The sequence below is a fragment of the Drosophila tropicalis genome, unplaced genomic scaffold (genome assembly GCF_018151085.1).
Source record: "Drosophila tropicalis isolate 14030-0801.00 unplaced genomic scaffold, ASM1815108v1 contig_845, whole genome shotgun sequence".
NCBI lineage: Eukaryota > Metazoa > Arthropoda > Insecta > Diptera > Drosophilidae > Drosophila > Drosophila tropicalis.
This window is the reverse complement of record NW_027173338.1, coordinates 12594260-12621247: the sequence shown is the minus strand read 5'-3', so window position 1 is coordinate 12621247 and position 26988 is coordinate 12594260. Positions and strand designations below refer to the sequence as shown.

General features: G+C 39.2%; 7 protein-coding genes across 11 annotated transcripts; 3 read left to right on the top strand and 4 right to left on the bottom strand.

Annotated features, from left to right (window-relative positions):
• The first annotated feature begins 154 nt into the window (after window positions 1–154).
• Window positions 155–3333, top strand: ThrRS (threonine--tRNA ligase). 3 transcript variants are annotated; one of them, XM_068295616.1, is made up of 3 exons: window positions 155–252; window positions 969–1026; window positions 1142–3333. In XM_068295616.1, exons 1-3 carry the CDS (start codon window positions 199–201, stop codon window positions 3160–3162), a joined length of 2133 nt encoding a protein of 710 aa, XP_068151717.1. In that variant the 5' UTR covers window positions 155–198; the 3' UTR covers window positions 3163–3333. The 3 variants fall into 3 exon arrangements, with proteins under 3 accessions (XP_068151717.1, XP_068151718.1, XP_068151719.1); XM_068295617.1 differs by having other exon boundaries at window positions 182–312; XM_068295618.1 differs by lacking the exon at window positions 155–252 and adding an exon at window positions 376–505.
• Window positions 3334–3819: 486 nt separating this feature from the next.
• Rab6 (RAS oncogene family member Rab6) lies at window positions 3820–5954 on the bottom strand. The gene has a single exon (XM_068295620.1). It carries the CDS (start codon window positions 5578–5580, stop codon window positions 4954–4956), a length of 627 nt encoding a protein of 208 aa, XP_068151721.1. The 5' UTR covers window positions 5581–5954; the 3' UTR covers window positions 3820–4953.
• Window positions 5955–6649: 695 nt separating this feature from the next.
• Window positions 6650–7564, top strand: Phae1 (Phaedra 1). Its single transcript, XM_068295413.1, has one exon. It carries the CDS (start codon window positions 6673–6675, stop codon window positions 7522–7524), a length of 852 nt encoding a protein of 283 aa, XP_068151514.1. The 5' UTR covers window positions 6650–6672; the 3' UTR covers window positions 7525–7564.
• LOC137581222 (zinc finger HIT domain-containing protein 1) lies at window positions 7530–8074 on the bottom strand. The gene is given in 2 exon segments (XM_068295414.1): window positions 7530–7878; window positions 7880–8074. Coding segments are annotated over 2 exon segments (453 nt in total). The 3' UTR covers window positions 7530–7620.
• Window positions 8075–8079: 5 nt separating this feature from the next.
• Window positions 8080–8505, bottom strand: Tfb5 (transcription factor B5). The gene is made up of 2 exons (XM_068295416.1): window positions 8399–8505; window positions 8080–8335 (listed from the first exon to the last, which is right to left on the bottom strand). The coding sequence occupies exons 1-2, from the start codon at window positions 8431–8433 to the stop codon at window positions 8149–8151; spliced, it is 222 nt and encodes a 73-aa protein (XP_068151517.1). The 5' UTR covers window positions 8434–8505; the 3' UTR covers window positions 8080–8148.
• A 121-nt stretch (window positions 8506–8626) lies between these two features.
• mus304 (mutagen-sensitive 304) lies at window positions 8627–12074 on the top strand. Of its 3 annotated transcripts, XM_068294268.1 has the most exons (5): window positions 8627–9286; window positions 9379–9835; window positions 9895–11392; window positions 11465–11644; window positions 11719–12074. In XM_068294268.1, the coding sequence occupies exons 1-5, from the start codon at window positions 9162–9164 to the stop codon at window positions 11937–11939; spliced, it is 2481 nt and encodes an 826-aa protein (XP_068150369.1). In that variant the 5' UTR covers window positions 8627–9161; the 3' UTR covers window positions 11940–12074. The 3 variants fall into 3 exon arrangements, with proteins under 3 accessions (XP_068150369.1, XP_068150371.1, XP_068150370.1); XM_068294269.1 differs by lacking the exon at window positions 8627–9286 and having other exon boundaries at window positions 9702–9830; XM_068294270.1 differs by lacking the exons at window positions 11465–11644; window positions 11719–12074 and having other exon boundaries at window positions 8628–9286; window positions 9379–9830; window positions 9895–10061.
• Window positions 12075–12290: 216 nt separating this feature from the next.
• Zir (Zizimin-related) lies at window positions 12291–19688 on the bottom strand. Its single transcript, XM_068294266.1, is given in 12 exon segments — window positions 12291–12473; window positions 12545–12915; window positions 12975–13153; window positions 13228–13408; window positions 13480–13611; window positions 13678–14388; window positions 14458–14481; window positions 14659–16161; window positions 16163–18929; window positions 18993–19162; window positions 19228–19318; window positions 19517–19688. Coding segments are annotated over 12 exon segments (6210 nt in total). The 5' UTR covers window positions 19555–19688; the 3' UTR covers window positions 12291–12430.
• Between the last annotated feature and the right edge of the window lie 7300 nt (window positions 19689–26988).

Here is a 26988-nt window from a genome sequence, read left to right as displayed (position 1 = left end):
TTTAAGAACTCTGGAAAGTTTTTCTGGTAAGCCTTTTATAAAAATGTTACTTTATTTATACTTATTACTATTATTTATTTCAATTTTATTTGAGTCATTAAACACAGCCCGTGGCATCCCTTACTCAGTGTTGTAAAGTCAACAAAAATTAAACGGCCTCAAAAAGTTTTAAAGTGTACAGCACTGGTAATCTTAATAATGGTTGACAACGTGGTGCCGGAATTAAATAATTTGGACTTAAATAACCAAAAGGCATGTTAAATACATTTGAACTCCTTCATAAAGTTTAACAAAGAAACAACGAAAGTTTTAGTGAGTGATGTTGAAATTGTTGAATCAAGTAGGCAATCATAGGAAACGAATATTATTAAATTTCCTAAATCAAACTGACAGAGCCGCAAGCAGCAACTACAACAACAAAGCCCAGCAGCAGCATCCCTGCCAAAAACTACTACAACAAACAGTTAAAGATTTTCCAGGAACTTGTCGGTGCTACGCAACTTTGGTTGGTGTTGTTCTGTCATCCCTTGTTTTCTAAGTGAAACAGTTTTCCACTTTCAATAAGTAAAGTGCACATGTTTGTTTGTGTTTGTAATAAAAATGAATCACGGCAATTTAAAAAGTGGCACTGTTCCGGCTACTAGCATTCGGCTATTGTCTATGACGTCACGAACTCCATTTAGCTTACTCATTTTGTTAACTGACTGAACACTGCTGGGCCATTGCATCAGTTTTTGGTTTGTTTTGAAAGTTCGGAAAAAATGTGAACATTTGAAAAGATAAAGAATCAAAAAAGTATTCTTGGTTATTGTATTCGTTAAGAATTGTTTAAACAACTACAACAACAATTGGTTGACAGTAGATAACCAAAAAAAAAAAAAAACATTTAGAGCAATTGCCTGTCTACGTAGGCAACAAATATACTTTATTTTAAATTTTTATTGATTTTCCATCTTTTAACGTTGTAGGCATCCAAAATGAAGAAGGAGAAGAAACCTGCTGCAGGCGGCGGTGAGATTCGCAAAGGTAAATATAACGGAATACAGCAAATTCAATCTTTATTCGTATAAAATATAAACCTATTGGCAAACTATACAGATAACTCATTTAATATTTAATGAACATTAATACTTTTTTCTAGAGCTAAATCCCTGGCCAAAATATATTGAGGAACGCAATGTCTTTTGGGAGAAATGCAAAGCAGAATATCAGGCAGAATTAGCTGCCAAAACACGTGAGGGGATTAAAGTAACATTGCCTGACGGTAAACAGGTTGATGCAACCTCCTGGGAAAGCACGCCCTATGATGTTGCCTGTGGCATAAGCAAAGGATTGGCTGACAACACAGTGATATCAAAAGTGAATGGTGAAGTTTGGGACTTGGATCGTGTGCTTGAGGGCAATTGCACATTGCAACTACTTAAATTCGACGATCCCGAGGCTCAAGCAGTTTTCTGGCATAGCTCGGCTCACATTATGGGCGAAGCAATGGAGCGTTTATATGGTGGACATCTTTGCTATGGTCCACCAATTGACGGTGGCTTCTATTACGATATGCATTTGGAGGGAGAGGGCATCTCTACGAATGATTATGGTGCAATGGAGTCGTTGGTCAAGCAAATTGTCAAAGAGAAACAGAACTTTGAGCGTTTAGAAATGAAGAAGTCTGATCTATTGGAGATGTTTAAATACAATGAATTCAAAGTGCGCATTCTCAATGAGAAAGTGACCAGCGACCGCACAACTGTATATAAGTGTGGGTCATTAATTGATCTCTGCCGTGGTCCTCATGTGCGTAACACTGGAAAAGTAAAGGCTTTGAAGATTACTAAAAACTCATCGACCTATTGGGAGGGCAAGGCCGATGCGGAAAGTTTGCAGCGTGTCTATGGCATTTCGTTTCCAGATCCCAAGCAGTTAAAGGAATGGGAGAAGCTACAGGAAGAGGCAGCAAAACGAGATCATCGTAAAATTGGACGCGAGCAGGAGCTGTTCTTTTTCCATGAATTATCGCCGGGATCATGTTTTTTCCAGCCGCGTGGAGCACATATCTACAACACTCTGATGAATTTCATGAAAGCGGAGTATAGAAAGCGTGGTTTTCAGGAGGTAATCTCGCCTAACATCTACAATGCTAAATTGTGGATGACCTCCGGTCATTGGCAGCATTATGCTGAGAATATGTTTTCTTTTGAAGTGGAGAAGGAAAAGTTTGCTTTAAAGCCAATGAATTGTCCTGGCCATTGCTTGATTTTTGATAATCGGAATAGATCCTGGAGAGAATTACCTTTGAGAATGGCTGACTTTGGTGTTTTGCATCGCAATGAATTGTCTGGAGCTCTTACTGGCTTAACTCGTGTGCGCCGTTTTCAGCAGGACGACGCCCATATATTCTGCACACCTGATCAGATTAAGAGCGAGATGAAGGGTTGCTTGGACTTTTTGCATCATGTTTATAACATTTTTGGGTTCTCTTTCCAACTAGTATTGTCCACTCGACCCGAGAAATATTTGGGCGAACTGGAACAATGGAATGATGCGGAAAAAGCATTGGCCGAATCCCTTGATGAGTTTGGCATACCGTGGAAAGAAAATCCCGGCGATGGCGCCTTCTATGGTCCCAAAATTGATATTACCATTATGGATGCTTTAAAACGTGCTCACCAATGTGCCACTATTCAGTTAGATTTCCAACTGCCAATACGCTTCAATCTAAACTATATTGCAGATGATGGTGAGAAAAAACGTCCAGTGATTATACATCGGGCTATTTTGGGTTCTGTTGAGCGCATGATTGCTATTCTTACCGAAAACTATGCTGGCAAATGGCCCTTCTGGCTTTCACCACGTCAAGTGATGGTTGTTCCAGTCGGTCCTTCCTATGATGAGTATGCTGAATCAGTGCGTGTACAACTCCACGCCGCCGGTTTTATGAGTGAAGCGGATTGCGATGCTGGCGATACGATGAACAAGAAGATACGTAATGCTCAGTTGGCGCAGTTCAACTTTATTCTAGTGGTGGGCGACAAGGAGCGATCCTCGAATACGGTTAATGTTCGTACTCGCGACAACAAAGTTCATGGCGAAGTCTCTATTACTGAACTTATTGCCAAATTGCAAAAGATTCGCAATGAGTTTATTACAAATGAGGATAATTTCTAATTGCATAGATACATACTTTTGTATCTATTTTATTTATATATTCTATATATTAAAACTTTATCTTTGCGCAGCAACCAGTAACTAGGGTCGGCATTTGAATTTTCATTTTTGATGCATTTTTGCTTATAAAAAGTACCCAATTTCCTCAAAAAAATAAATTAAAGAAACCGATTTTAACACAACTAATTTATGTGGGAACTACAAAATATGTTGAATTTTGTTGATGCTGGTTATAACGATACCTAAGGCACCAGCTATATTGCTTGGTTATAACCGACTGCTCGTGCATACAAGTTTCTATAAAGCAAATCACAGGAAGCTTTGAAATAAGCGGAAAATCTTTGTAAACGGCAATACTTTCAAGTCGAAGTCGTAAAAGCTGTGCCATAGCTAGGCATTTGTAATGGATTAAAGACGAATTGGTCATGGAATTCCGACTGGCTTAATGCATTGTGGTTTCTTCACTTGATGAATCAATTCAATTCAATATTTGTCATACCCGTTTTCAGCTGTTTTTTTTTTTTTCGATAAGATAATGTTTGGCCTCAATTACACAGCAGCCAGACCTAATGGAACTTACCATGATTTGGGCATGGCCATTAAGTGATTCACAAAAAAGGCGGCGCTTTTAAAATTTTGTTTGCTGTATTACTAATATTGTGTAGGTGTTTCTTTTATTTTTTGATTTATTAAAAATTGCAATCGTATTTTAATGATCTATTTGTGATTTTTGGATTCCAAATTTAGAAAGCTTTGAGTCTAGAAATGCACAAAAGTTTCTCTTGCTAATCGAAGTCAAAAATCTTTTAGTATGTTTACTTCGCATGTTTTTCTGCTCTTGTTTAATAAAAATACATATTATATATATATAATATTATATAATATATTCATTCATAAGATGCACATGGCCAAGAAAAAGGCAACAAAAAGAAAGACTTTTTGTTGTCCTTCTATAGAAAATTAAGTTAAAACATAGCCGAAGAGTAAATCCGGCCTATAAATAATTGTTAACTATTTGCTTAAGTATGAAACTATTCTGTTTTATTTTTTGTTGTTCAGATAGGCGGGGACTTTGAGAACACCGTCTGGCTGAATGGTATCCATAAGGAATTGGATTGAGGAAAGCATGAGTCGAATATAGTATAAGTGGCTTGGCAAGTGGAATGTGATCATCGATCATTGTTGGGCTAATTGTAAGTACAAAAAGTGTGAAAAACGCACAACACTACTGCATCTGATATACATAAATATATAGTTTACACGTTGATCTTTTAACATTATTTTCACGATGTCTACCTGAAAACATTTTCACATTTGTTTTATTGGATTCTTTATAGAAATTTCGTGTAGAACGAATTGAAATCCAAGATATTTATGTCGTGTAAACCCTTTATACATATATATCTATTCGCTTGCTTGCTTGGTTTTTGTTTTGTTTAAGATTAGTTTCTTTTAATATTGCATTATTTCAATTAACATATTAAATTTGTTAGCCGATTTCGTTATTTGTTTCGTCTATTTTTTTTTCCGTTTGCTATCATCATTTGTTTTACTTTATAAATAAACTTAAACCTATAATTGTGTGTACGTGTGTGAGTTTTAAAGGATCCGTTGCATTCTTTTCCGATCTCTTGTCATCTTAAACATACACCTACAAAACACCCGTTGCCAGCGTGTGTTAAAAAATGCTGCTCATCTATATCATCACCATAATTTTTTTCGTCATCGTGGAGGTTGTAGCGGAGGTTAAGAAGTGGAGAAAGACCTGAAGAAAATAGGTTCATCCTACTTCTAGCACGCGCAACCACCTTCAGGATCTTTGCTCTCATTAGGGGAGTCCTTAAGCACAACCTCTTGCATATCCTCGGAGGGTTTATTCTCAGTGGAATCCATGCCCGGCAAAGCTGCTGCCACACGTCTAAATAATTGTTTCACATTGTACCCGGCCTTGGCACTCGTCTCAATAAACATCACATTAAGTTCTTTTGCCTTGCGTTCGCCCTCTTCAGTGGATACCTGCCGCTTATCAGAGAGATCCGTTTTGTTGCCCACCAGCATAATTATGACATCACTGCCGCGCTCTGTACGCACATCATCGATCCATTTAGATGTCTGATGGAATGAGTTCGTATTGGTTATGTCGTACACTACCACAGCCACGGTGGAGTCTCTAATATATGAAGGAATAAGCGAACGGAACCTCTCCTGTCCCGCTGTGTCCCACAATTGTAAACGAACTGTGCGATCCTCCAAATACATCGTCTTGGATAGAAAATCAATACCTATAGTCGCCTGATAGGTGTTGTCGAAGCTGTCATACATGAAGCGTGTAATTAGCGACGTTTTGCCTACACTCTGTTCCCCGAGAAAGACCAATTTGAATTTCCTTAGCGGATTGCCGAAATCGCCGGATGACATGATGCTGGAGTTGGAGTCGTGGGCTGCTTTCTCGTTGGAACTCAATGCACTCTTTTTTGTACGTGTCGACTTTTTCTTAATTGCGGGTTTGCTGACCTCTCTTTGCTCTCTCGCTCGCTCACTTGCGCTTACTCCCCCTCTGCTGTTCTCACCCTCTCTTTGTTGATACTTCTCTTGCTCTGGGGCTGGGCCTTTTGCGGTTTTTAATCCACTACGTTTATTCCTATTTCTGGGTTTCAACAAGCTGCATTCAATTCTTTGCGAAAATATGCTTAGCGCTGTGTTCTTCTTTAAACAAACACAAATATTACACGGTTTTGTGGCAAAACTCGAATCGTATCGTTTCTTGTGAGTCAGAAGTAGAGATGTGCATTATTTTGTTCCAGCACTACCCAGAAATCGCACAATCGGCAAGGTCGTTATTATTGGTTATCGATGGGCCATACTAATTTGAAAAGTAACGATTGTAAAGATTAACTTAGGTGGCGGCAAACGCTGACCCGTTTGCTAAACAAGGTATCTTGAGGTGATGAGCAAAATTGGTGGTCACAAACTAAATTCCTCAACTGTTATGTTGGGAACAAGTCAATCCATGTTTCCACTTTTTCCTTCAACTGGTCGACTCCTTTCGCTTTCTATGTATATACTCTTGACGAGATTAGGTTAGAAGTGAAATTGTTAGAAAGTTTTATTTTAAATAGCTTGGTATCCTGAAATTTAAATTTAAAATAATATTCTTTTTACTGCTACAGGAGATCGCTGTAATAAAAAATTGCTGCCTTAAGTCATGGGCAGAACTGTGGCAAGCAAACGACTTGATTTTACAGGGTTCTTCAAAAATCCCACATTGACGCAGTATCATTGCTGAGTTTTTTTTTTTTTTTTTTTTGTCAAATAGAAGTCAAGATGTGCAAAATATTCCCCTTTAATAGCAGCAGCAGTTTAATTAATCTACAAATTAAAATAAACGCTTATCTGGAAAACATGAGGCGTCAATTGAAATTTCTTATCAGTCGAGCAAAATAATTTCGTATCACGATTTAATTTAAACAGCCCTCGATAAAAGAATATGTAAACAGTTCCTCGAAAACTATGACACTCGACGGGCAAACAATGACACGCCAACACTGCATCCTAGCCGCGTGTTCTTTTATATTGGCTCTTTGTGAGGTATCGGCCGCAATTACAAGAGCCAACTCCGTTGCTAATGCAGATCCTTTACCAAATGGACGAGTTGTTGGCGGCGTCGCGGCAACGACCAATAGTGCTCCTTACGCCGTTTCGATTCAATATGGAGGAACACATTATTGCGCCGCAAGCATCCTTAATTCTAATTGGTTGGTAACGGCCGCCCATTGCCTGACAAACAGTGCCCAAGTATTGGGATCTACACTGGTGGCAGGCTCTCTGGCAGTGGCGGGAACTGCAAGCACTACTCAAAAGCGCAGCATTACGTATTTTGTAGTCAACGATCTCTACACTGGAGGATCAGTTCCTTATGATATTGGCCTCTTATATACCCCTACAGCTTTTGTTTGGTCTGCAGCAGTGGCTCCTGTCACCTTACCCCAATCTGGCGTGGTTCCTTCTGGAACGGCGAATTTATATGGTTGGGGCAGCACGAGCACAACAAATACTGCATCGTATCCCAGCACTCTACAAGTGGCTGCCAATATACCTATTATCACATTGGGTTCATGTGAGAGTGCTCTTGGCGCTAAAGGCAGCGATGTCCATTCCACAAACTTGTGTACGGGGCCTTTGACAGGCGGCGTTAGCATCTGTACCTCTGATTCTGGTGGTCCTTTGGTCCAAAACAACGTTCTTATTGGCATTGTTTCATGGGGTAAATTGCCATGTGGCCAGGCAAACTCGCCATCGGTCTATGTGCAAGTTTCCTCGTTTATATCATGGATTTCGGCCAATCAAGTGGTATCCAAGTAAATCAATTGCAAATAAATTACTACTCCACTTTTTTAAAAGACATCAATTATATTTATAAAATACTTAAATTACAACCGTCAGACAAGAACAGGTATATCAGGCTGTCCATTTAAGACATCGTGTATCCTGATGTGTTTGCAAGCAACGTACACGACAGTACCGTGTTCCACAAGCTGTGCACGAATAATTGGAAAAGTTTCCACAAACGGCGCAAAAGTGGCGCAGTGGCTTCTTGGGAGCTGGAGCAGCGGCACTCTCATAATTTGGTTTCTGTTTTTCCTCCTCAAGTAACTGTTGGAAGTTTTTGCGATATTTGGCACGAAAATATTCAGCTCCTTTACGCTTGCCTTTTTTTCTCTTTTGAACACTTTATACTTTCCTGAAACTTGGGCACCTTTTTTGACATAACCAAGTCGGCATGTGGATCGTCATGGAAATTATCTTGTTCAAGAGCCTCAAGAGCTTTACGTGCACGTCTTTGCCGAGCAGCTGAATCTAAGACACGTTTCTTTTCTGCGTCTTTGATGCGATTTGATTCCCGACCCGTCATCGTGGTTGTGTAAATAATAGTGATCTTACGAGATTTATATGCTATTTTTGGGGCAATAGTGTTCGTTAATATATTTAGGCGTTCTTGTCGTGCAATGGAAAACTAATTCGATCCATTAATTCGTCCACACGAACTTGCAGCACTTCCACAATGTCGGTAGATATAAAAAGATGATTCTCGTCTAAATCTTGTATTATAAATTTGCGTCCCAGACTCAGTTTTTCATCTAAGTGCAGCAAAAATTGTTTCATAGCCGGGTCACTGGAGAAGGCAACACTATGGTATCAGTTTTAAGTGTTAACAATCCAGAGAGAAAGCACTCACCATTTTACAAGGACTCCTTTCATTACATTTACCATTTTTCCTCCTTGTCATTCACAGGAAAAAAAAAGTGCCATTTAGTGCAAAAACGTAAACAATGAATGGCAAAGTGTGACGTAAGTGTTAAAAAGTGGTAAAATCGGATAACCTGCAGTTAGTGTTGGCGAGCACTATTTTTAATAGATTATAGCGCTACCAGCCTGTTGTTTTTTTGGCGCGTTGTTTGAACTGTTGTAGCAGCCGAATATTTTACTCTGTGTTATAAAATCGAGGAAGATTCTGCTGCCAGATCATTATATATGTTCTATCGAATCAAGAAATATTGTAGACTTAACAGTACTATCGTTTTTAGTGCGAAGAGAAGTTTCAAAAAACCGGCGAATTTGTGAATCCGAAACGTGGCATCTGGCAGCGCGATCTCTAAATTTGACCATTTTGTTAAGCCGAAAACAGCTACTATAGCTATAGTCCCGCTAAAAATAAAAATATTTTTTTGTTAATTACACAAAAACTAGATAGCAAATCGCTAAAGGGCACACGAGGTCATGCTCGTGAAACTTTTCCTTGGTACCATATTTATGTACCTTAAGACTCTTTCGGGCCCGTGTAGCTTAAATAAATGTTTACCTCGGAATGTCCCATCACTAACACGCTGGTCAGCTGTCTGGCGGTATCCCTTTATTGTTCTACCACTGCAATATGAATCGCCGGCTTAATGTAATTTCAAAATCAAATTTAATTTACTGAATTGATTGTGCATCCAGAAATGTCCTCAAAACGATACTCTGCGATGAAGAATTTCGCTCGGGCCAAGAAACCTAAATTAGACATTAGTGTGAGTCGCGGTCGTCCTGTGAGTCCGAAAAGGGAAACTAACACTGGGAACAGCACGTATGTACTTTTGATTACAAATCTTTCTCATATCCCAATATTATACATAATTATTTATTATCAATTAATTTCAATATCTGCATTATTCTCAGGCAAGCTTCTGCAGATTTGCGCAAAAATGATATTGACGTTGATTTTTGGGATGATGATGACGACGATGTTATCCTTATGGCCACACAACTGGCTGAGGCGGCCGAAGCCGTGCGTAAGACGGATGAGAACACCATGACATTTACTCAATTTTCTCCACAAGGTGGCACAAGCACACAGGGCCCACAGGGTCCTGTGTTTGACAAGAATTGCCTGCTCGCAAACAGTGAAGAGTTTGAGTTCGAAGCGGCAATTTCAACATTTATAGCCCCCACCGATCCGAATGGTCCTGGTATTGGCAGCTGCAGCCAGAAACCTACCGAAGCTCGCCGGCAACTGGCTCAGGAGCGTCAAATCAAATTCTTAATGGAACGCTTGGATTTAATTAAAAAGGATAATATAAAGTTAAAAAAAGAACTAAGTGACAGCCACGATCTTACTAAGATTAAAAGCGGTGAGGTGAGCGCAATCGAAGTTGAAATAAAATAGCTGAATTTTCTTAATTTATTTCCTTTTAGGTCAGCCTGTTACGTGATGAATTAAGGCATGTGCGTCAGCAGCTGCAAGCCACTAAAATGGAGAAACTAGCTTTGGCCGATCAAAAGGCGGTGGTAGAAGCCAAGCATATCTCAGCTAATGAGGCAGTATTAAAACTTAAATATGCAGAAGTCAGAAGTGTAAAGCTGAATCAGGCTAAAGTCGCGAATGATATAAAAAACTACTATAAGCAAGAAGGGCGGAGCTTGCCTCGACATTTGCTAAGTATGCCAAAATTGGAGATTCATACAAAAGCTGCAAGCGAGATATCATTGGCTTCAAATTCTTACCCCAACATTTACAAGCAGGATCCCATTCGAAACAAAGAAATTAAGAAAAGCTTGGGAAGCAGGGTTGGAGCATTGTTTAAATCTGACTTCGATCAGCTTTTAATCAATTATGCAAAGTTGGAAAAGAAACAATTGACTGAGGAATACGAACATTTGGGAATTCTTAAATCGGTTTGCAAAGTTTTTTCAGAATTTTGGTCATATGCACACAGTTTAGAAGCTTTACCCAACAGGCAGGTCTATCCATATATTTTCTACCCCTTATTAGGCGGGAATCAACGATCTATACATGATATATACCAACCGCTACCCCTTTATCGTGGAGAACGTTTTGTTTTTCTGCGTCGATATTTGGCACTCTTATCTCTGATGTGTAGTCACAACAGATCCATAGGAGAGGCATTGCTACACCTTAAGCATGGTCAAGTGAGTTTACTCCAAATAGTTAGCGATTCCGTACAAATTTTGGGGTTCTCTCAAGACCTTCCAGAGCATTTTGGTCTACTGGAGGCATTCGGCGCGTTTTTAAGTAGTTTGCTAAGAAATGCATTCGGCGCATCGACTCCAGATGTGTTAAATCCCTTGTTTGACCTATTAAAACAATTGGTATTTACCCGACCCAGTCCATGGGTATTCGGTCAGTTGAGTTCATGCATGCTGGCCTGTTCTCAAAAGGCTGCTTGGCCCAATCTTATGTCTAAGATGTGCGTCAATAGTCCAAAAAATTGCTTTATCTCTGATCGGGTACGATCAATTTATCGTTTTGGAACGGACTCATGCCTTGTGCAAGTCTATGCTGGTTTAATTGAGCTATGCTTTTTCAATGCATTGCCTTTGGAACCGAGCCACTTCCAATTGTTGTTGTCTACATGCAGAAATCATGTGGACTTTGTTTACCAGTGCTTTCAATATCCGCCTGATTTTATACTCAAAATGCTACCATCTCTGTGTGATGCAGAAGATGATGATGAAATGGTTGAGAGGACGGCAATTGTTGGAGGCTCTGCAACCACAAGTTCGTTGAAAAGCGTGACTGCCTCTGATTACAATTCCACTTCGGAAAAGACTGAGAAAAGTGCTGCATTATTGGAGGAATGTAGCTGTGAGTGCTATGTGAAACTGTGTTTGAGCGTGGTTACACTCGTCTTCCAGCTTATGCATCAATGGATTTTGAGAGATTCTAAATCGGGTGAGTCCTTTATGAATTCCAACATTCAAAAACGATTGATTGTACTCTTTTCACCATTAATTGCAAATACAGACACTGAAGAGGTTGGAAAAATTTCACAAACTGCAGTGCACTTGCTGAAGTTGATTTTCCGGGAAAACTATCTTACCTGTCTGTTTAGGGACTCAGAAGAAACCACTAAGCACTATTTGAGTTTAATATGTAACTGGTGGACAGAGCATGCGAAAAGTTTGGGATTTCTGCGCATTCATCGTAAGTACACAAGGCTGGTTTTCAAAAATCTTCTTTAAACCTTATTAATATATAATTTTGGCTTAATTTTGCAGTTCGCTTCCTAAGGCAGCTTGAATATTCACATTTTATGTTAAAGCCAATTATTTTAGAAGCCAATGAGAAGAATCCTGAATTAGATTTAACAGAATGGAATCGAACCGCGAATACTTCAGAGGACGTTAACTTAAATGAAATAGATTTTCATAACTACGTGATTGGGATTGATGATTTCTTCAGTGAGATTGAGCGGATAGAGGAATACCATTTTGAATAGATTTATATATGTTCTAGAGCTGTGAAAGCGAAACCACCACAAAAATTCATGTAACATTAATCAGTTTTTTTTATCGTTGTATTCTCTTTATTTGGTTTAAAGTAAATTATACGAGGCATTCGTTTAAAACTGCAATTAATATTCTCACAAAAATGGTAAATCGAAATTGGTTTTGCAGCTCATGCTTTACATTCATATAAATACTGTGGTTATTTTATTAAAGATATATATGTATATATGTGTGGATATAAATACGCTGTAGGTGATACATGATGTAAACTATTGGTGTCCTTAAGTAAGTGTATACGTAGATTTCCAAATAATCTATTGAATAATTAATACGAGTAAAAATTTTATACCAAGTCGATGTAAATGCTGTATTTGACAGAAGACTTAACGGTAAAGTTACTTAAAATAATCCGCAACGCTAGACATGAAATACAAAAGGAAAGATCGTAATATAAATGGTCAACACGGTCGTCATCCATAAATTACCATTTCAATGGAGTGCTTTTATTGTTATATGCGTTTGCTCTATAGAAAATATGTATGTATATTATTAAGGATGACCATCATTCTCGATAAATGTCACAACTCAAATTTACCTTACGACGCCTTGGTTTTGGGCTGCTGTCAGTGTGATTAAAGGTGTAAGGCGTTCTATAAATCGTTCATTATTTCGCTCCAGTTCTCGTTGATAGTCCTTTTGATCGGAGAGAATCAAGTTACGGTTTTTTTTCAAAGCATCAGCACAACGTTTTGAAAATTCTCGGAAACATAAACGCAATTTATTTTGGTGCTTTGTCGGTATAGTAATGCCGTCAGAAAGGTTTGAAAGAAATACAGTGGCCATTTCCATGGGTCCTTGATTGACAGTGGTGCCAATACAGCCCTGTAAAACCATTTGCAAGATTTTAGGATCAGCTGGTTCCTGACTTGTAGCGGCAGCCAATTCTATGGTCTTCTTTTGAATGTCCTAAAAAAGACAACATTTTAAAACAATCACACAAACATATTTCTTAAGGTGAAACCTACTTCAATAGCGACTTCAATTGGTTCCAGGACAATCTGCTGTCGACTAATCACCATTATGCGCGTCTTAACATAAGGAAAATGATTGGCTGTAGTTAAAATTGTCTTCCGCTTGCATTGTTCGGGTAGTTCACCATGAGCTTTCCCAGTCTTAGTGAAGGGTGTGGCAAATATGAAACGATCTGGAAGTTAGAATATGCGAAGCAAAGAATTAGTTCATATGTAAATTTAATTACTTCAGGGGATAAAGTCTTACGGATATTAAAATTACGCTCAAAATATGTTTCTCGATTTCTCATTTCATAGGTTTCAAAATACGGCTCAACATAAGTAATTTGAATATATGCCTTTTCTGGGTCCAACGAATTGACATCAACGGTATTCGAGTCTTTTATAATGTGTACACAGTCAGACCCAAATCGTTCGGTATAGAAATTCTATTAGGTAAAAACGATTAATTAAATAGAGAGAAGAATATTTGTAGATTGCGTTGAGCATTTTCTCAAACCTGCAGCCGACTGAATATCTCTGGCAACTTGGTTAGTGTAGGCTCTTTATATATAAATTCCTGTTGATCCAGATCTCCGAACTTAGCTCCATAGAAGCCTACTCGGAAATATGTGCCAAATACACGTTTACCCTACAAAAACATTACAAGCGAGTGTTATTTTGATTTTTTGACAACTTCTTTTACTTATGTTCCTACCTGCAATTGTGCTATTCGATTAAATGCTTCCTGTAGTTTTCCGTGTACTTTACTCAATTTTTGAAACTCTCTGTTAGCCTCACAGATAGGAATCAAGATCTTATAAACTTCGTTCATTGCTTCATACATGCCAGCTACTTGAAAAGAATTGGACGCTTCCTCCAACAAAACTTTTAAGCCCGTCTCCGTAAAATGGTTTCCCAGGCATATGCCATCTTCGCCTGGACTTAAAACATCGTCGGAAACGGCAGACTCCATTAGAGTGTTTGGAGATATCCTTTGAAAAGTGACGGCACCAATGGGTAAATAAGTCTGCGATTCTAGCATACTAAGATATTCAGACACCAATGCAGCCGCGTGGACATAACACATAGCTGCCTCTGTATGGTTGGCGCGTTCTCGGTGTTTCTTAGCCATATTCTCCAACCAGGTTAGCCGCAGATCGGGATTATTCTGATAACCTTTGGCTATTCGATGCATCAGATCCAACAACATTTCGGGGTCCTCTTGGTATTCCTTCATCTTAACCGTGTCAGAAAGTATCATGTGCAGATTAAAAAGTAAATCTTGCACCTGTTCGGGAAAGGTTGTATCCTGAAGCTCGGCATCCTGCAGTTCAGCATAAACCAATACGGTTTTCAAGGCGCGACGCAACGATTGCTCGCTAAATGACGAACTAGTGCCTACCAAAGAACTCAATGACATGGTAACCTATAAGATAGGTAAAAACATTATTGAAATATTAACCATTGAGTTTAATGTAACGTAAAATATTATTACCTGCATTTTCACTCGAGCAAAATTCTGTTCATACAACAAAAAAGATTATAAGCATATTATTAAAATTGTGTTTGGAACATGAGTATAAAAAGCACAGAGCACTTGCACTTGGAAAGTTTTCAGCTTTCCAAGATATGTTGAAAAGACTAACGCAAGCTCGGGTTTTATTAGTACTTACTTATTTGATTAAACTTTACTTACATTGCCAATCTCAAAATTCTGTCGCATTAAAAGATATAGTGATGCAGCTGCCTGGGAACGTATTCCCGGTAAAAGTGAACCACAATGCTTAAGTAGGATCAAGCATAGATCAGCGCAAATGTCCGTCTCCTCATCGAACAGAAGATTCGGAAATTTGAAGATCAAGGCGCGTTGAGATGCAAATAAATTTTGTAGTGCCAAAGTGGACTGGTTTCGAGAAAGGGCATGCAGTAAGACCTTAAGAACGGTGCCAAGTAAATTATGATGTAGATTGGTCGCAACATGAATAATGGTCTCCAGAGTATCGAGAATCACAAGTGAAATCTCGGTAGCCAACGATCCTTCAATGAAGTGGCTCAACTCAAGTTCCAGATCGGAGCATTTTGCCCCATTCCCACTGTATGCATATTGTGAGCGATATTGGGGCATAAAATCCTTGCGCCAACGCAATTTCTCAGTTGAATTCCGATCCTTCCGGCGATTGATCAGATCGTACCGTGCGGAATTAGTGCCTCGAATGCACTCTTCAAGTTTTTCCTTAACATCCGAAGGTGGAGCAGTTTTCCGAAAACTCTGTGTATTAGTTCTCTTTAGAGTAGGCAGGCGCTTTTGTTGATGGCCTTTATACTCGAAAGTTCTGAGACAGACATTAAGTACCTGTAACATTTGGTAAACGCGATGCGGACTTAGACCCAACAACCAACGGTATAAAATGGAACGTTCTAAATTTTTTAACACCCATAAGAAACAAGCCAGCAAATGCCGTGAATTCTCAATGCTGAGCGGCGATTTATTCTTCACCTGCTCGGAAAGGTAGGTGTACTGCTGGCTACCGGAAATGGCATATGCAACCTCTGGACTAATAGTTGCAGTTGTAATTGACTGATGCGGCCCTTGGTAGTCTTCGAGATGACCTATCTGTTGAAGGCGATCATGCGTTTGATCGTGATCATTTTGATGTAGTTGAGGAATGTTGTCCATAACAATTCCCATTAGAGGGATATACAACGAAGCCACTCTGGCTCGAGCATCTCTATCATATCGGGCGTCTAGGTCATGCGAAGTCATCAAGTTGCGGATGCAGCGAATGGCCTTTCCGTGAATTGGAGGATTTGGAACCTCCATTACGGTGGCCAAGTCGCTTAGCACAAGACCCACAAGAAAATGTTGTTGGCGAAATTCCTGGCTAAGCTCAGCGTGCAAGGGACGCTCAATAGATCCAGAGCCTGACCCAAATGAAGCTTGACTATTACTTGATGTGGTACTTGGCGTGGGACTGCATGGAGCTGAGTGGGAATTAGAAATGGTCATGTATGACGTTGCAAAAGGCAAATTCAGGGCTACAAAATGCTCATGGCTGCCCACAATACGTAGAAAATCTATTTTGTAGTTCATTAAATCTGGAATTGAAGCGTTTTTTGAGATGAGCACTTTCGTATAGGTTTTAATCAAACCAAAAACAAATCCTCGATCCATGACGCTTAATATATCGAAAATAAAAAAATCCAAGACTGGCGTTTAGAGATTGGGCTAGCTTTGGCTCATTGCTTGTACTGTGATAGCCAACAACCTTTGTTGTAACTAGATGAACCAGTGTGGAGAGATCATCATTAAATTGGTGGGGAAAACGCTGTTTTCTCGAAGTATTTGAACTCAATGTATTGGTGTTGTGTAAATGTTCAATCATAGATTTAACCATCAGTTCAAACAGAAACCACGAATTAGTCATGGCAAGATCTGCGGCCTTACCGCTAGCCACAACCCAATGTAGAGCTAATTCCTCATGCAGAATACGCACTTGCCGCTGATTGCTGAGTGCTAAATTAGTGACCGTCATCTGCGGGTGAGGTATTTTACTTTGAAACTGTACATAGGTAGATAATAGGCTCTGGCGCCCGTACTGGTCTAAAACCAAATGTTCATCATCCTGCTGCAGTATGGCCAAATGTTGTGAAACTAGGCCCAGAACTTCAAACACTGTAGCACCGACTTGAATCTGACCACAATTAAGTTTGTGAGTGGTAACTAGCAGCTCAATAAGTTTGTCCAGCACTAGAGGCAAATGTTTGACCAATGATTCCCGATCTGTGTGCTCAATATCAAGAAGGCATTTTTTTAATTCACCTTCCATATTCGTTTCCCCAATATGCGATGGTATGTTACGCGAAACTAAGTATTCGCAAATTAAAAAAAAACGGTCAAGATGAGGATCCAATGTGTGGATAGCTGTCATGGCATCTACATGCAGAGTAAAAACGGCTCGATGATTGTCCAACCACTTAATACCAGGCAAGTGAACGTTTGGAGGAATAAAAGAATAGTTTTCAGGTGGTGCCTCTACCATGACAGGCAAATTAAATTCGCCCACTCGCAATTTTCCATCTTCGAGTAATGGGAGCCACGTATATCCGACTGGAGTTTCTACAGCCGCCGGTTGTTGCATTTCGTGATGCTGCGGCTTTTTTTGACAGGAGACATGATAAATGGTAAAGAACAAATGATGATTCTGCTTGATCGCCGCGGGAAGAGCGATTTTAATCTCATCGTAAAAAGAGGGACACTTGTTGTGATAGTTGACAGCAGTGAAGGCTTCAGTGGAATACTCGGGACACGAGGATTTACCGAAAATAGCACTCACAGCGTCACTCTGATCCTCGCCAGCCATTAATTGTACTCGCACTGCAATGTTTCGAGCCGACCCGGCTCGTGCTGAGAAATTCAGTTCCTTTGGCGAGACGAACAGGAGATTGCGATAAGAGTAATGCGGATTGTAAATTGGCACTGTAGGAAACTCTAATATCTCTTTAACGGGACGTACAACTTCGCAGCTGGAAGTTGTTTGTGGTTCAATCTTTGCTAACTCTGGGGAAAGGGAATTTTTCACGAACTCCTCACAGGGAGAGATTTCCAATTTAATTGATCCTGGTATACATTTGTATTTTTTCATCAAGGAAGAACTTGGCCGCTTCAATTCGGGTAAAATCTTATACAAATCTTCATCTTTCATTTTGTCGGCTTCCTGCTTAAAAAAGCTTGAAATGGTCAATGTGATCGGTCGAAATGTCTCAACGATATTTCCAAAATCATCCGGAGACCAAGATCGACGGCGTTTGGTGTCTTTGTTGCGTTCCAGGGAACCGCGTCTGGTTAATGTCAATGTGCCTCCCATGTCGTTGGCTTTTTTGCGTAATTGATCAAAACTACTGGTCGATGATTTGCGATCTAGGCTGTTGGAACTCGCTGTTGGTGCTGTGCCCAGGCTAGCTTGCTGACTCGGGTCCTGTGGGCACATGTCTTTGCCCTCAAAATTTTCTCCGTTAAAAACATTTGTTAAGTAGACACCCGTCCATGCAAATGGCATACGATACTTGCCTAATCTCTCACAATAGTCTGCAGCGTTGCATTTGACTTTTTCTCGATACTTGTCTTTATCATCCTTGAGATACGGTTCCACCGAATTATTAATGTCGCCCTGCAACACCTTTTCCAGACGTATTACTAAAAACAGATCATTGCTGGGTTGTGAAATCTCAAAGATTGCTGCATGACTCTGGGTGCTAACATCTGGAGTGCCCACATGTCCCGCTAACATTCGTCGCAAACTCTCCGAATTCATATCAAAGTAAAAATTCTCCGAAACTTTTTGCCTTTCTCGAGCATCGTAGATGGCCATGGAGGCGAAAATAGGTTCTACTTCGAGCTCTAGGCGCAACTGAAGACATTTTACCTGGATGCGATGACCCATATGTTCCATGGGAATTTCGGCGGGCAGGCGTCGTTCGATAACATCGTTTTCTGATGCGGTCTCTGCATACGGATAAAGGGAAAACAATGTATCCTGACGATTTTCTTGCCGCCGTGTCTCATTTGTTTGATCGATCTGATCCGGTGGAACATTGTCTAGCAAGTTGGGTATCAATGGATCATTAACCGAGCGCCTCAGATCAAAGCTGGCCCAAGATCCACGTGGTGTAGGTGTTAAGGTGTCCGTACAACAGGAACTAAGCCCACTTACAGAAGCCAAGCTGGCCATCGATTGTCGAGAACTAGATGTGCAGCTTTCCCCTATGGTCAGGGTTTCATCAAATGAGGCTGCCAAATCCTTGTCGATTTCAAATTCCTGCTGGTAGGAAGAAGGGCTAATAGTACCGCGATCAATACGTTCACGGGTACAGCACGAGCTTGAGTAGTGTCGCTGGGCATATTCAACAATTTTCCAGGGACGCGTATAGCAGCTTAAACACTCCTGAACATGCTGTGGCAAATCGTTTCTGTAAATAGATGAAATATTTTAATTTAAATTAACATGTTGCACTTGTCTCTTCATCGTTTACATGTTCTCTTTGGGCACTATGTGATCCACAGTACGAATTTTTCTCGGTATCGTTTTCACAGTAACATCAGCGGGGGGAAAATCAAGAATATTCTTCAGAGGATCGCGATGTATTAAGTTCATGTGTTGGGCCAGAAAGTCCTCATAGTCGATAGGATCTGTAAGAGAAATCTAAGTGGTTGCGGAACGATGAGTTACATACATTTTATTGCACATCACATCTTACATTTACATACCGTGGATAAACACATCAAGGATCCGGGCTCAATTGCCTTAGTCTGCATGTGGCAGGTTACGACGTTTTTTCGTATATCAGCTGCGGGCTGTCTAATATGAAATATGAATCGCGTATACAGATACAAATTAGTCAAATGTTCTGAATTAAAACATATGCATATATATATGTACATACATATTGTGCACTATGCATTAACAACAAACATCCGTCTGTGAAAGGGTGTAGCTTGCTCTTGTGCAGAGAAATGGGTATGGGCACAAAAAAGATGTATTTTTGATTTTACTTACTTGGAAACTCTTTGGGCAAAAGAGCGTTGTGTAGACATTTTCGAATGCCAGATTCAGGTTTTCAATTTAATTCATAAAATCAGATAAACAATCAAAGAGACTCCTTCTAAATACCAAATAAAAAACAGAGGTCTAGCCCTGTTTTTCTTTCCTGATTGTTTTTTTTTTTTGTTTCCCCTATTTTCCGTTGTTCTAGGTTTGTTGTCGTTCTCTGCACTTCTGGTCACACTGTCCACCGCACGGTGGTCGGATTTGCTACAGTTACGGGCAAAACTTTGTAACTTTTAAACCAAGCTACATATCAATTTAAAATAAATTTATAAATAAAACGTTGATAGGGGGTATTAATGTTAAAAATGGGCGTGGTGAAAAGGCACAAATTAAAGACCCAACACTAAACTACTTTTGTTTTAAATGCTTTAAACCATTTTAAAATTCAATTAAATATAATAATAAATAGTAAAAATTTTTGTGCAAGCCCTGCATATAGCAATTTTATTGAAAAAATGTGTCGAATATTTTTTTATAAATACAGTGATATATTAACTTTGTCAGCTATTTTTTCCTTCTCTTACATTTTTTGTTCTTTTAACATTTAGAGATGAAAAGAAAATTAAAAATAATAAATCAATTTATAATCAAAATATTTAAAAACTTTCGGCATCGGAAAAAACCGAACTGTGGTGTACGCCAGTCACATTCCAAAATTCCAACTTTGTGCGCTGTTAAACGACAGCTGATTTAAGGCTACATTACTTCGCCGAGGGTTTCTTGCAAAGTTTTCAGTATTAGCATTTCCCTATTATACATCTTAGGTGCTAGAATTACTTGTCAATAAATTGTTTCATTTAGTTATCGTGATTTGACATATGTATTTGTAAATATAAGTTTTTTTTTAAATTACCTAAACACATAAGTTGTAGTCCACTTAATATTGACCATAACCTCATGCATTGTGTCTTCAAATGTTTGTGCTTAACCCACGAATTTCCGTTCAATGTGGACGCACCAAAAGTTGAAAATTTCAATTAAAAAATCACCAAAAACTTGTGTCACCACCCAAAACATCCGGGCAAAGAAGGGGCAACTGTGCACTCATTAATCTAATGAGCCGCCAACAGCCTTACGTTTTTTTTTTTTTTTTTTTTTTTTTTTATTCGTTGTTCGATTCACATTTGGTCCAAGTGATATGAACTCATCATCAAAAAGCAAAGCCACATGGCAGTTTATTTCAATTTGCGTGCGTTTCCGGCTAAGCGACATGTGGTGCAAGTTTTCACTTTCACCCACAACAACAGTCAGCCCCATCTCATACCACATCCATGGGCGGCAGCAGCTGCACTAAATTCAGCGAACAAATGGACAGGAGCAGGCAGCAGGGCCAAGGCATGAGGCATGGGAATGAGATTTTTATAGATTTAGAACACGTCTCGGGCATTCCTCTGATTTTTCCGGCATGCTTGGAGAATGCTACACTTCTACGATCTCTGTCGAGTCAAGATGGTGGGCGGTATAGCATAGGGGGAACGTGCCTGACAGCTGTGTGCTTTCGCTGTGGGTGTTGAACAAATTATGGGCTATGATATGTGCCGTGACCAACACTAACCGCTAATCCTATCAAAAAGCTGTTTGAATCGAACACAACGTTTAATATTTTTCTACAGAGTTTACGGAAGTTTACATGGAATCTCTTCCAATTAAACTGTCACCTTAAAAGAGTCTCTTAATGCAAAAGTATAATAACAATTTCAGCAACCAGAGCCACCAAGAAGGTGCCACAAAAATTGAATAGCTTTATCTGATTTAAATTGCTTGACTTTTTCGCCTACGGTGACAATTTTAATGAGTTCTTAAATACGCATTATAAGTATTTATTAATTGTGCTTAATCCATTTTCATATGCGACCAAATCGGTGGCACCTTGGCCATCCCGACAAATTATGACAAACCGTGGGCCATAATTCCCATATGTACATATGTATGTATGTACATACATATGTATGTATGTATATACATTTGCGTGTCTACGGACAGCTGCGTCGGCAGTGGTCTTTTGTTTATGCGCTTTTTAACCCAGGGTTGCCTCTCATTGGCCATTTACGTATCGTTTCGCTTTTGGGTTGGGGGTCATTTAATCGAAGGACCACATAAATTTCATTTCAATTTTAAATTTTGATTGTCCTAATGTGAATGAGTTGTCTTACACAAAACAATTTAATGAACCTGAGTCGTACAGGTTGTTTTGTGGATTCGCAGCTTCATTTATAGAAAAGTTTCCCCATTTTGTTTCATCAATGAAAAAATTTAAACTTTGTCACACTGCAAGTCAACATGTGCTTAGAATATTATTGTGCTGCCCCAGACACACCTCCTCGCAATTCGTTTGAACTTTTGTGCCAGAAACAAGAAGCAAAGTAGAAACTCAAGTCTTTCAGTTGGCCACCACTTGAGCGACAGATGCCATGGACTACCTCCGCGTAGGAAGCGCGTTGCCAAAAATATTGGCTGGGTGCAAAGACCAATTAGTGACAATCTGACAAGCTGTTGCACATAGCCAGTCGTCGCACTTATACATTTACATTAGGGTGGGCCGACATACATATACATACATATGTAGTCAGTTTAACTGGCACACAGTGCGTATACATTATTATTATGTAAAAGGGCATTTTCCCATTCGTCACCAAAAAAAAGTTAGTAAAAAAGGTAAAAAGTTAGTAAATAAAAACCATTAGACTATTTTCGATAATATACCCGCCGACCACTATTCGGCTTGATGTGCGAGAGTTAGAACACCTGGCCAACACTATATTCGACAAAACAGTGTTTTTTGGCTCACCTTAATATACATATGTAAGTACATAAATGCATCATTTAAAGAAGAAAACAAAGCGAAAAACTTTTTCTAATTGTCTACATATTTTTCACGGCTGGCGCCAATTTTCTTCTCGCCACGAGGAATGGGAATGACATTTGCATTTTCGTTTGCAGTTGATGCTACGTCGAATACTTCTGCCTTTTCACTTTTTTCTTTAGGTCTTGAATGAATTTTTAGTAAAATTTTCATCAGATTTCTTGGCACAACCTTGTCGAATGTCTCAAAAAAATTGTGCAGCGCCATTCTACACCAATCAATTTCGATAGATTACGAGTTATCAAATTGATGTGGTTGTCTAAGTGGACACCTGAATAGCCAGGATCCGTTTTTGAATCCCAGTACTTGTAAAAAAATTTCGGTTTGATAGTTTTTAAACAACTATGTATGTATATTCTTTTGATAATAATTATGAAAATAATAAATTGTTTTCTTTGGAAATATTAAATTAAATATTGTATAAGAAAAGGTAATGGACATTGGGATGAAAAAATTGATTGGAAGTTGCGCACCCCAATTGGAAAAGTATCAAAACGGACCATTTCGATTGTCAAAAGAAGTTAACGTGCTTGGTCGGCTCGGCGATTCGTACCGTATGAAACATGGTCTAAGCAAAAAGTTGTAATACTAGGCAGGTAGACTAGTAATAACTGTTTTCAATTATCTATTTGTAAATCGACAAATATTTATTTTTTCAATGTCGTATAATATCGGAAGTGTAAGTTGGACATTTACATGCGTTAGCGACCGGCTGTTTGGGCTTATTTGCACAGCAGTTAAAACCAAGCGTCGTTGCTGAAACCTAAATCAACAATTCTCATTCTCAATGGTAAAAAAAAACCAGCTGTGCTGATATAGTAGGTACAATGCAAACGATTTCGATTCGAATAGCAAGCAAATTGAAGAAGTTGCGACAACCATATGTAAGTACATACACATGTAAGTGTGTATGCAATAAGCTCAACAACTTGAGATGTAATTGTAGAAATAAAATGGAAGGAATTATACCACCACTACTTGGGTTATATGCACTATTCACACATAAACATATCATACCCATCGAGGGTTTTCTGATTCACAACTCTCGTGGCTATGGCCGACAATTAGCATATTTAAGATTTACAGACATTTTGCAAACAAACAAAAATGTGGCAAATAGCAATAAAAATTAGGGTTATTTAATACATATTTAGATCGGAAACTATTTTCGGAGTGGTCATCGCCACATTTGCGTTATAAATATAAATTGAAAAATTTTATGTTCCGACGTCCCCTTGACAAGTACCAAATGTTGCGATAAAGTGTAAATTAAATTATACAAAATTATATATTTGGTGTATGGGTTGAAATCGCACTCTATTTTATTTGGTATTGCTTTATTTATAGACAACAGCGAAACAGGAGTTGGTGTGAGCGCCGACGACGCATAAAAAGCATTTTAATTGTCTGTCTAGCACCTTTCGAGGTGTCGGGTCTGAAATTGGTTATAGAATTGGGTGGAGTACTCGCTCGGGTTTACTTACTTGCTGAAAGGTGCGAAGTGTGAGCATGTGCCGCTGTGCATTTAAGTAAACTCATTTAGCCATGGCGCTTTTGGACCTGTCTCTGATCACACTAAGGAAGAGTTACTTAAAGGTGTCAGAGATTCAGCATCAGTCTTTGACTGACTATACATACATACATACATATGTATGTACCTACTCGTATTTATGCAGTTCTATTGGTATGAGTTACGAGGTCAGTAATTTCCTACAAATTCTTTCATCCAAGGTTACCAGCCTTTACCCTTTGTCCTGCTGCTCTTGACCCTTAATATTTGCTTGATCTTCTTAAAAAGACTGACTGACTCCAGGCCAATACCAGACGGCTTAGGCGCACCACCCGCTGAGGGTCTGGCGCCAGCTCTAACAACCTGAGCTATGACTATGCTGAAATGACACTACAGTTATGTACGATGTAAGTAGATGCCGATATTGAAATGCATTTCATAATATGCCTGCAATGCATCACAGCTGCACCAACTGTCAATAAAAATTTTTGCATTTCATTTTCAAGGAAATTTGCAAAATGTGGCTCACACATCTTATCTCCCCTGATGCCCTCTTCTTTGACTCCATAGTCAGGGTCAATTTACCTGCAGCCGTTTTTTACTGAATGAACTTTTGCAAAAGCACCTGACAGATCCAGACGCAAAGTCAAGCCAACATAAAACCCAAACCGCACGCAGCAGTTATTAATTTAGGAAAGGACAAGACGACATGCCCGCCAGCATATCGGCAGCAGTTGTTCCTGCACCTTTCATTGAAATGGCGGACTGTGGCGGTGTTGTGGCGTCTGCTTGGACTCTCGCAAAAATAAAAGACATGCCAAGTAGTGTTGTCTTGCTCCTTGAAAAGTGAGCAGTAAAATGAGTTGATCACTTTTCTGACCGTAAGTGAGCACAAATATCATTTTCTGATCAGTATTAATTTTGCTGAAGAACCTAAAAAAAAGCCACTGAACCAAATTATAACAATGTCAAATAGTTAATCAGATAGTTTGAGTCTTAAACTCGAGTAGGTTAAATCTTTTTTGTGGTTATTTGTTCCTACTAACATTATGATTCAATTGAACAAAATTATTTGTGATCATATTGGACGCGATGAACAAAATTTACCCAACTCCAACAGTGAATGGACATATACATATGTATGTACATATATATCTACATACATACTATATCCTATCAATCCGCACGCAAATGAAGAATTCAAGCCACTTGAAGCGACGGCGACAAGTGGCAAAAAGAGTGGCCAATACCCCCGCAGCTACTCTTCCTTTTTCTCCTCCTCTCGCCCCTTTAAGGTTTGTGCGTGGCATGTGTCAACGTCAACGAGCGACAACAGAAAACGCATCTGGCTGGCGGGTTTTTTTTCGTTAGCCTGATTCAGTGGTGGTTTTTGGGTCTTTTATTTTGGCATTTGGCGCAAAACTTTATAGTGTTGCGAGCAGTGGCGGATCTCATTTCACCCTTCGTGTGGATCCGCCACTGGTCTTATGTATGTCTGGCATGCACCAACCTGTCCTATTGGTTTAATTGTTGTTTTTATGACACAGACTCAAATATATGCAGAATTTCATACTTTTACTGTTTTTGCAACTGTTGTGAGACAACCAACCGTGCATCTGGCGCCAGTCGACAAATGACGGGAAACCATCTCCGTCTCAGTCTACTGTCTGGCCTTTTGTGCATCTACGGCAAAACTGAAAATGTCTATACAACAAAAGGCAATCGAACAATGATATTTTATGGAGGGATATCTCCTTTGACAATAGCAACATAGCTAATGACCTGGCAGGAAGTTCGTATGTATCAGCATGTCAACAACACAACGCAAACTCCCTTTCAGGTACACTTGATATCTGTGTATACATTTTCATCATTGCGATGGCATATATAAATTTCCATTAATACCCACTAAAAGTGTAGTAAAATTAGGAGGCTGAATGCACTTATTAACCTGGGTTTTAAACTGCAGCATCATCTTACAGTCTTTTTTAGGGTTTCGTCTGAACCTCAAGTATGGCTTGCCCCAATTTTTTTATTTTTGTTTTTATTCGGGAATCCTTTCTGTTTTTTTTCTTTATTGTTTTTTTACGAAATCAGGGGTTTCCAACTTGCAAATACGTACACAGCCGATTACAAAAATAGACTAGCCCAAACGTACTTACAAAGCATTGGAAGACAACCAAACCAAGTGTGGCATCACAATGAGCAAGTTCCTACACTCATCTGTTTAAAAGACACACGGCTACAGAAATAGACAGAACTGATAGGTGAATCTGAATTCTGTCGCCACATGCTAAGGGTAAGACCAACAGATCGCATCGAAACCCATTGATTCCTCTGAATGCTTTAAATGTTTATAAAAACCAAAAGGGACCGAAAATAAACAAAACAAAACTGTCTACGAGTATACCTCATAATCTAAAAAGTTTATTATAATTTCTTTTATAATCATACTCGATGCTTGAAAAATTCTTAGGACTTTTCACATTCTGAAACTGATTGCTTCCAACTTATCAATTTCTTTTTCGACATGACGCCCAAAGCGATCTCGTTTTACGTATTAACAATCTGCTCCTGTGTAATTTCGTTATGATACTTGGGGGCGACCAGTAGCCAGCATCCTCCAATGTCTGAAATGTACTAACGTTTTTGTTTCCTTTTTTCCGATATTCGCTAAGCTTGCGGGTGTTTCTCATACTAAGAGGCGTGGGAAATCAATGCCTCTGTGGAAAGTTCTTCGATTCCTGTATATAAGATTGCGTGCCAGCATCTTAAAAAAAGCATCTACACAGTGTCTCGACAGCTTTGATTTTGTGCATTTCTTGACATTAATAGCGTGAATTTTGTTATCTAATTGTATTTTGTGGCCATGTCTGACTCCTTTCACTATGCCGATTTTCGACTGCTTCTGATATATGTATGTAAAAGTACATATATACATATGTATGTACATATGTATGTATGTATGTATCTACATATCAGATATTTGCTCGCATGCATTTGATTACGTTTCGCTTGCGGCTGTCACGTTGTTGTTTAAGTTAGTTG

What these genes read in the sequence shown, in the direction of transcription:
- ThrRS (XM_068295616.1), top strand. Translation starts at nt 199, where the DNA reads ATGGTTGACAACGTGGTGCCGGAATTAAATAATTTGGACTTAAATAAC. An exon ending in TGGACTTAAATAACCAAAAG is followed by an intron (nt 253 to 968) that starts GCATGTTAAATA and finishes TTAACGTTGTAG; the next exon opens with GCATCCAAAATGAAGAAGGA. An exon ending in CGGCGGTGAGATTCGCAAAG is followed by an intron (nt 1,027 to 1,141) that starts GTAAATATAACG and finishes ACTTTTTTCTAG; the next exon opens with AGCTAAATCCCTGGCCAAAA.
- Rab6 (XM_068295620.1), bottom strand. Translation starts at nt 5,580, where the DNA reads ATGTCATCCGGCGATTTCGGCAATCCGCTAAGGAAATTCAAATTGGTC.
- Tfb5 (XM_068295416.1), bottom strand. Translation starts at nt 8,433, where the DNA reads ATGGTAAATGTAATGAAAGGAGTCCTTGTAAAATG. An exon ending in AAAGGAGTCCTTGTAAAATG is followed by an intron (nt 8,336 to 8,398) that starts GTGAGTGCTTTC and finishes TGCCTTCTCCAG; the next exon opens with TGACCCGGCTATGAAACAAT.
- Phae1 (XM_068295413.1), top strand. Translation starts at nt 6,673, where the DNA reads ATGACACTCGACGGGCAAACAATGACACGCCAACACTGCATCCTAGCC.
- mus304 (XM_068294268.1), top strand. Translation starts at nt 9,162, where the DNA reads ATGTCCTCAAAACGATACTCTGCGATGAAGAATTTCGCTCGGGCCAAG. An exon ending in CTAAGATTAAAAGCGGTGAG is followed by an intron (nt 9,836 to 9,894) that starts GTGAGCGCAATC and finishes ATTTCCTTTTAG; the next exon opens with GTCAGCCTGTTACGTGATGA. An exon ending in GGGATTTCTGCGCATTCATC is followed by an intron (nt 11,645 to 11,718) that starts GTAAGTACACAA and finishes TTAATTTTGCAG; the next exon opens with TTCGCTTCCTAAGGCAGCTT.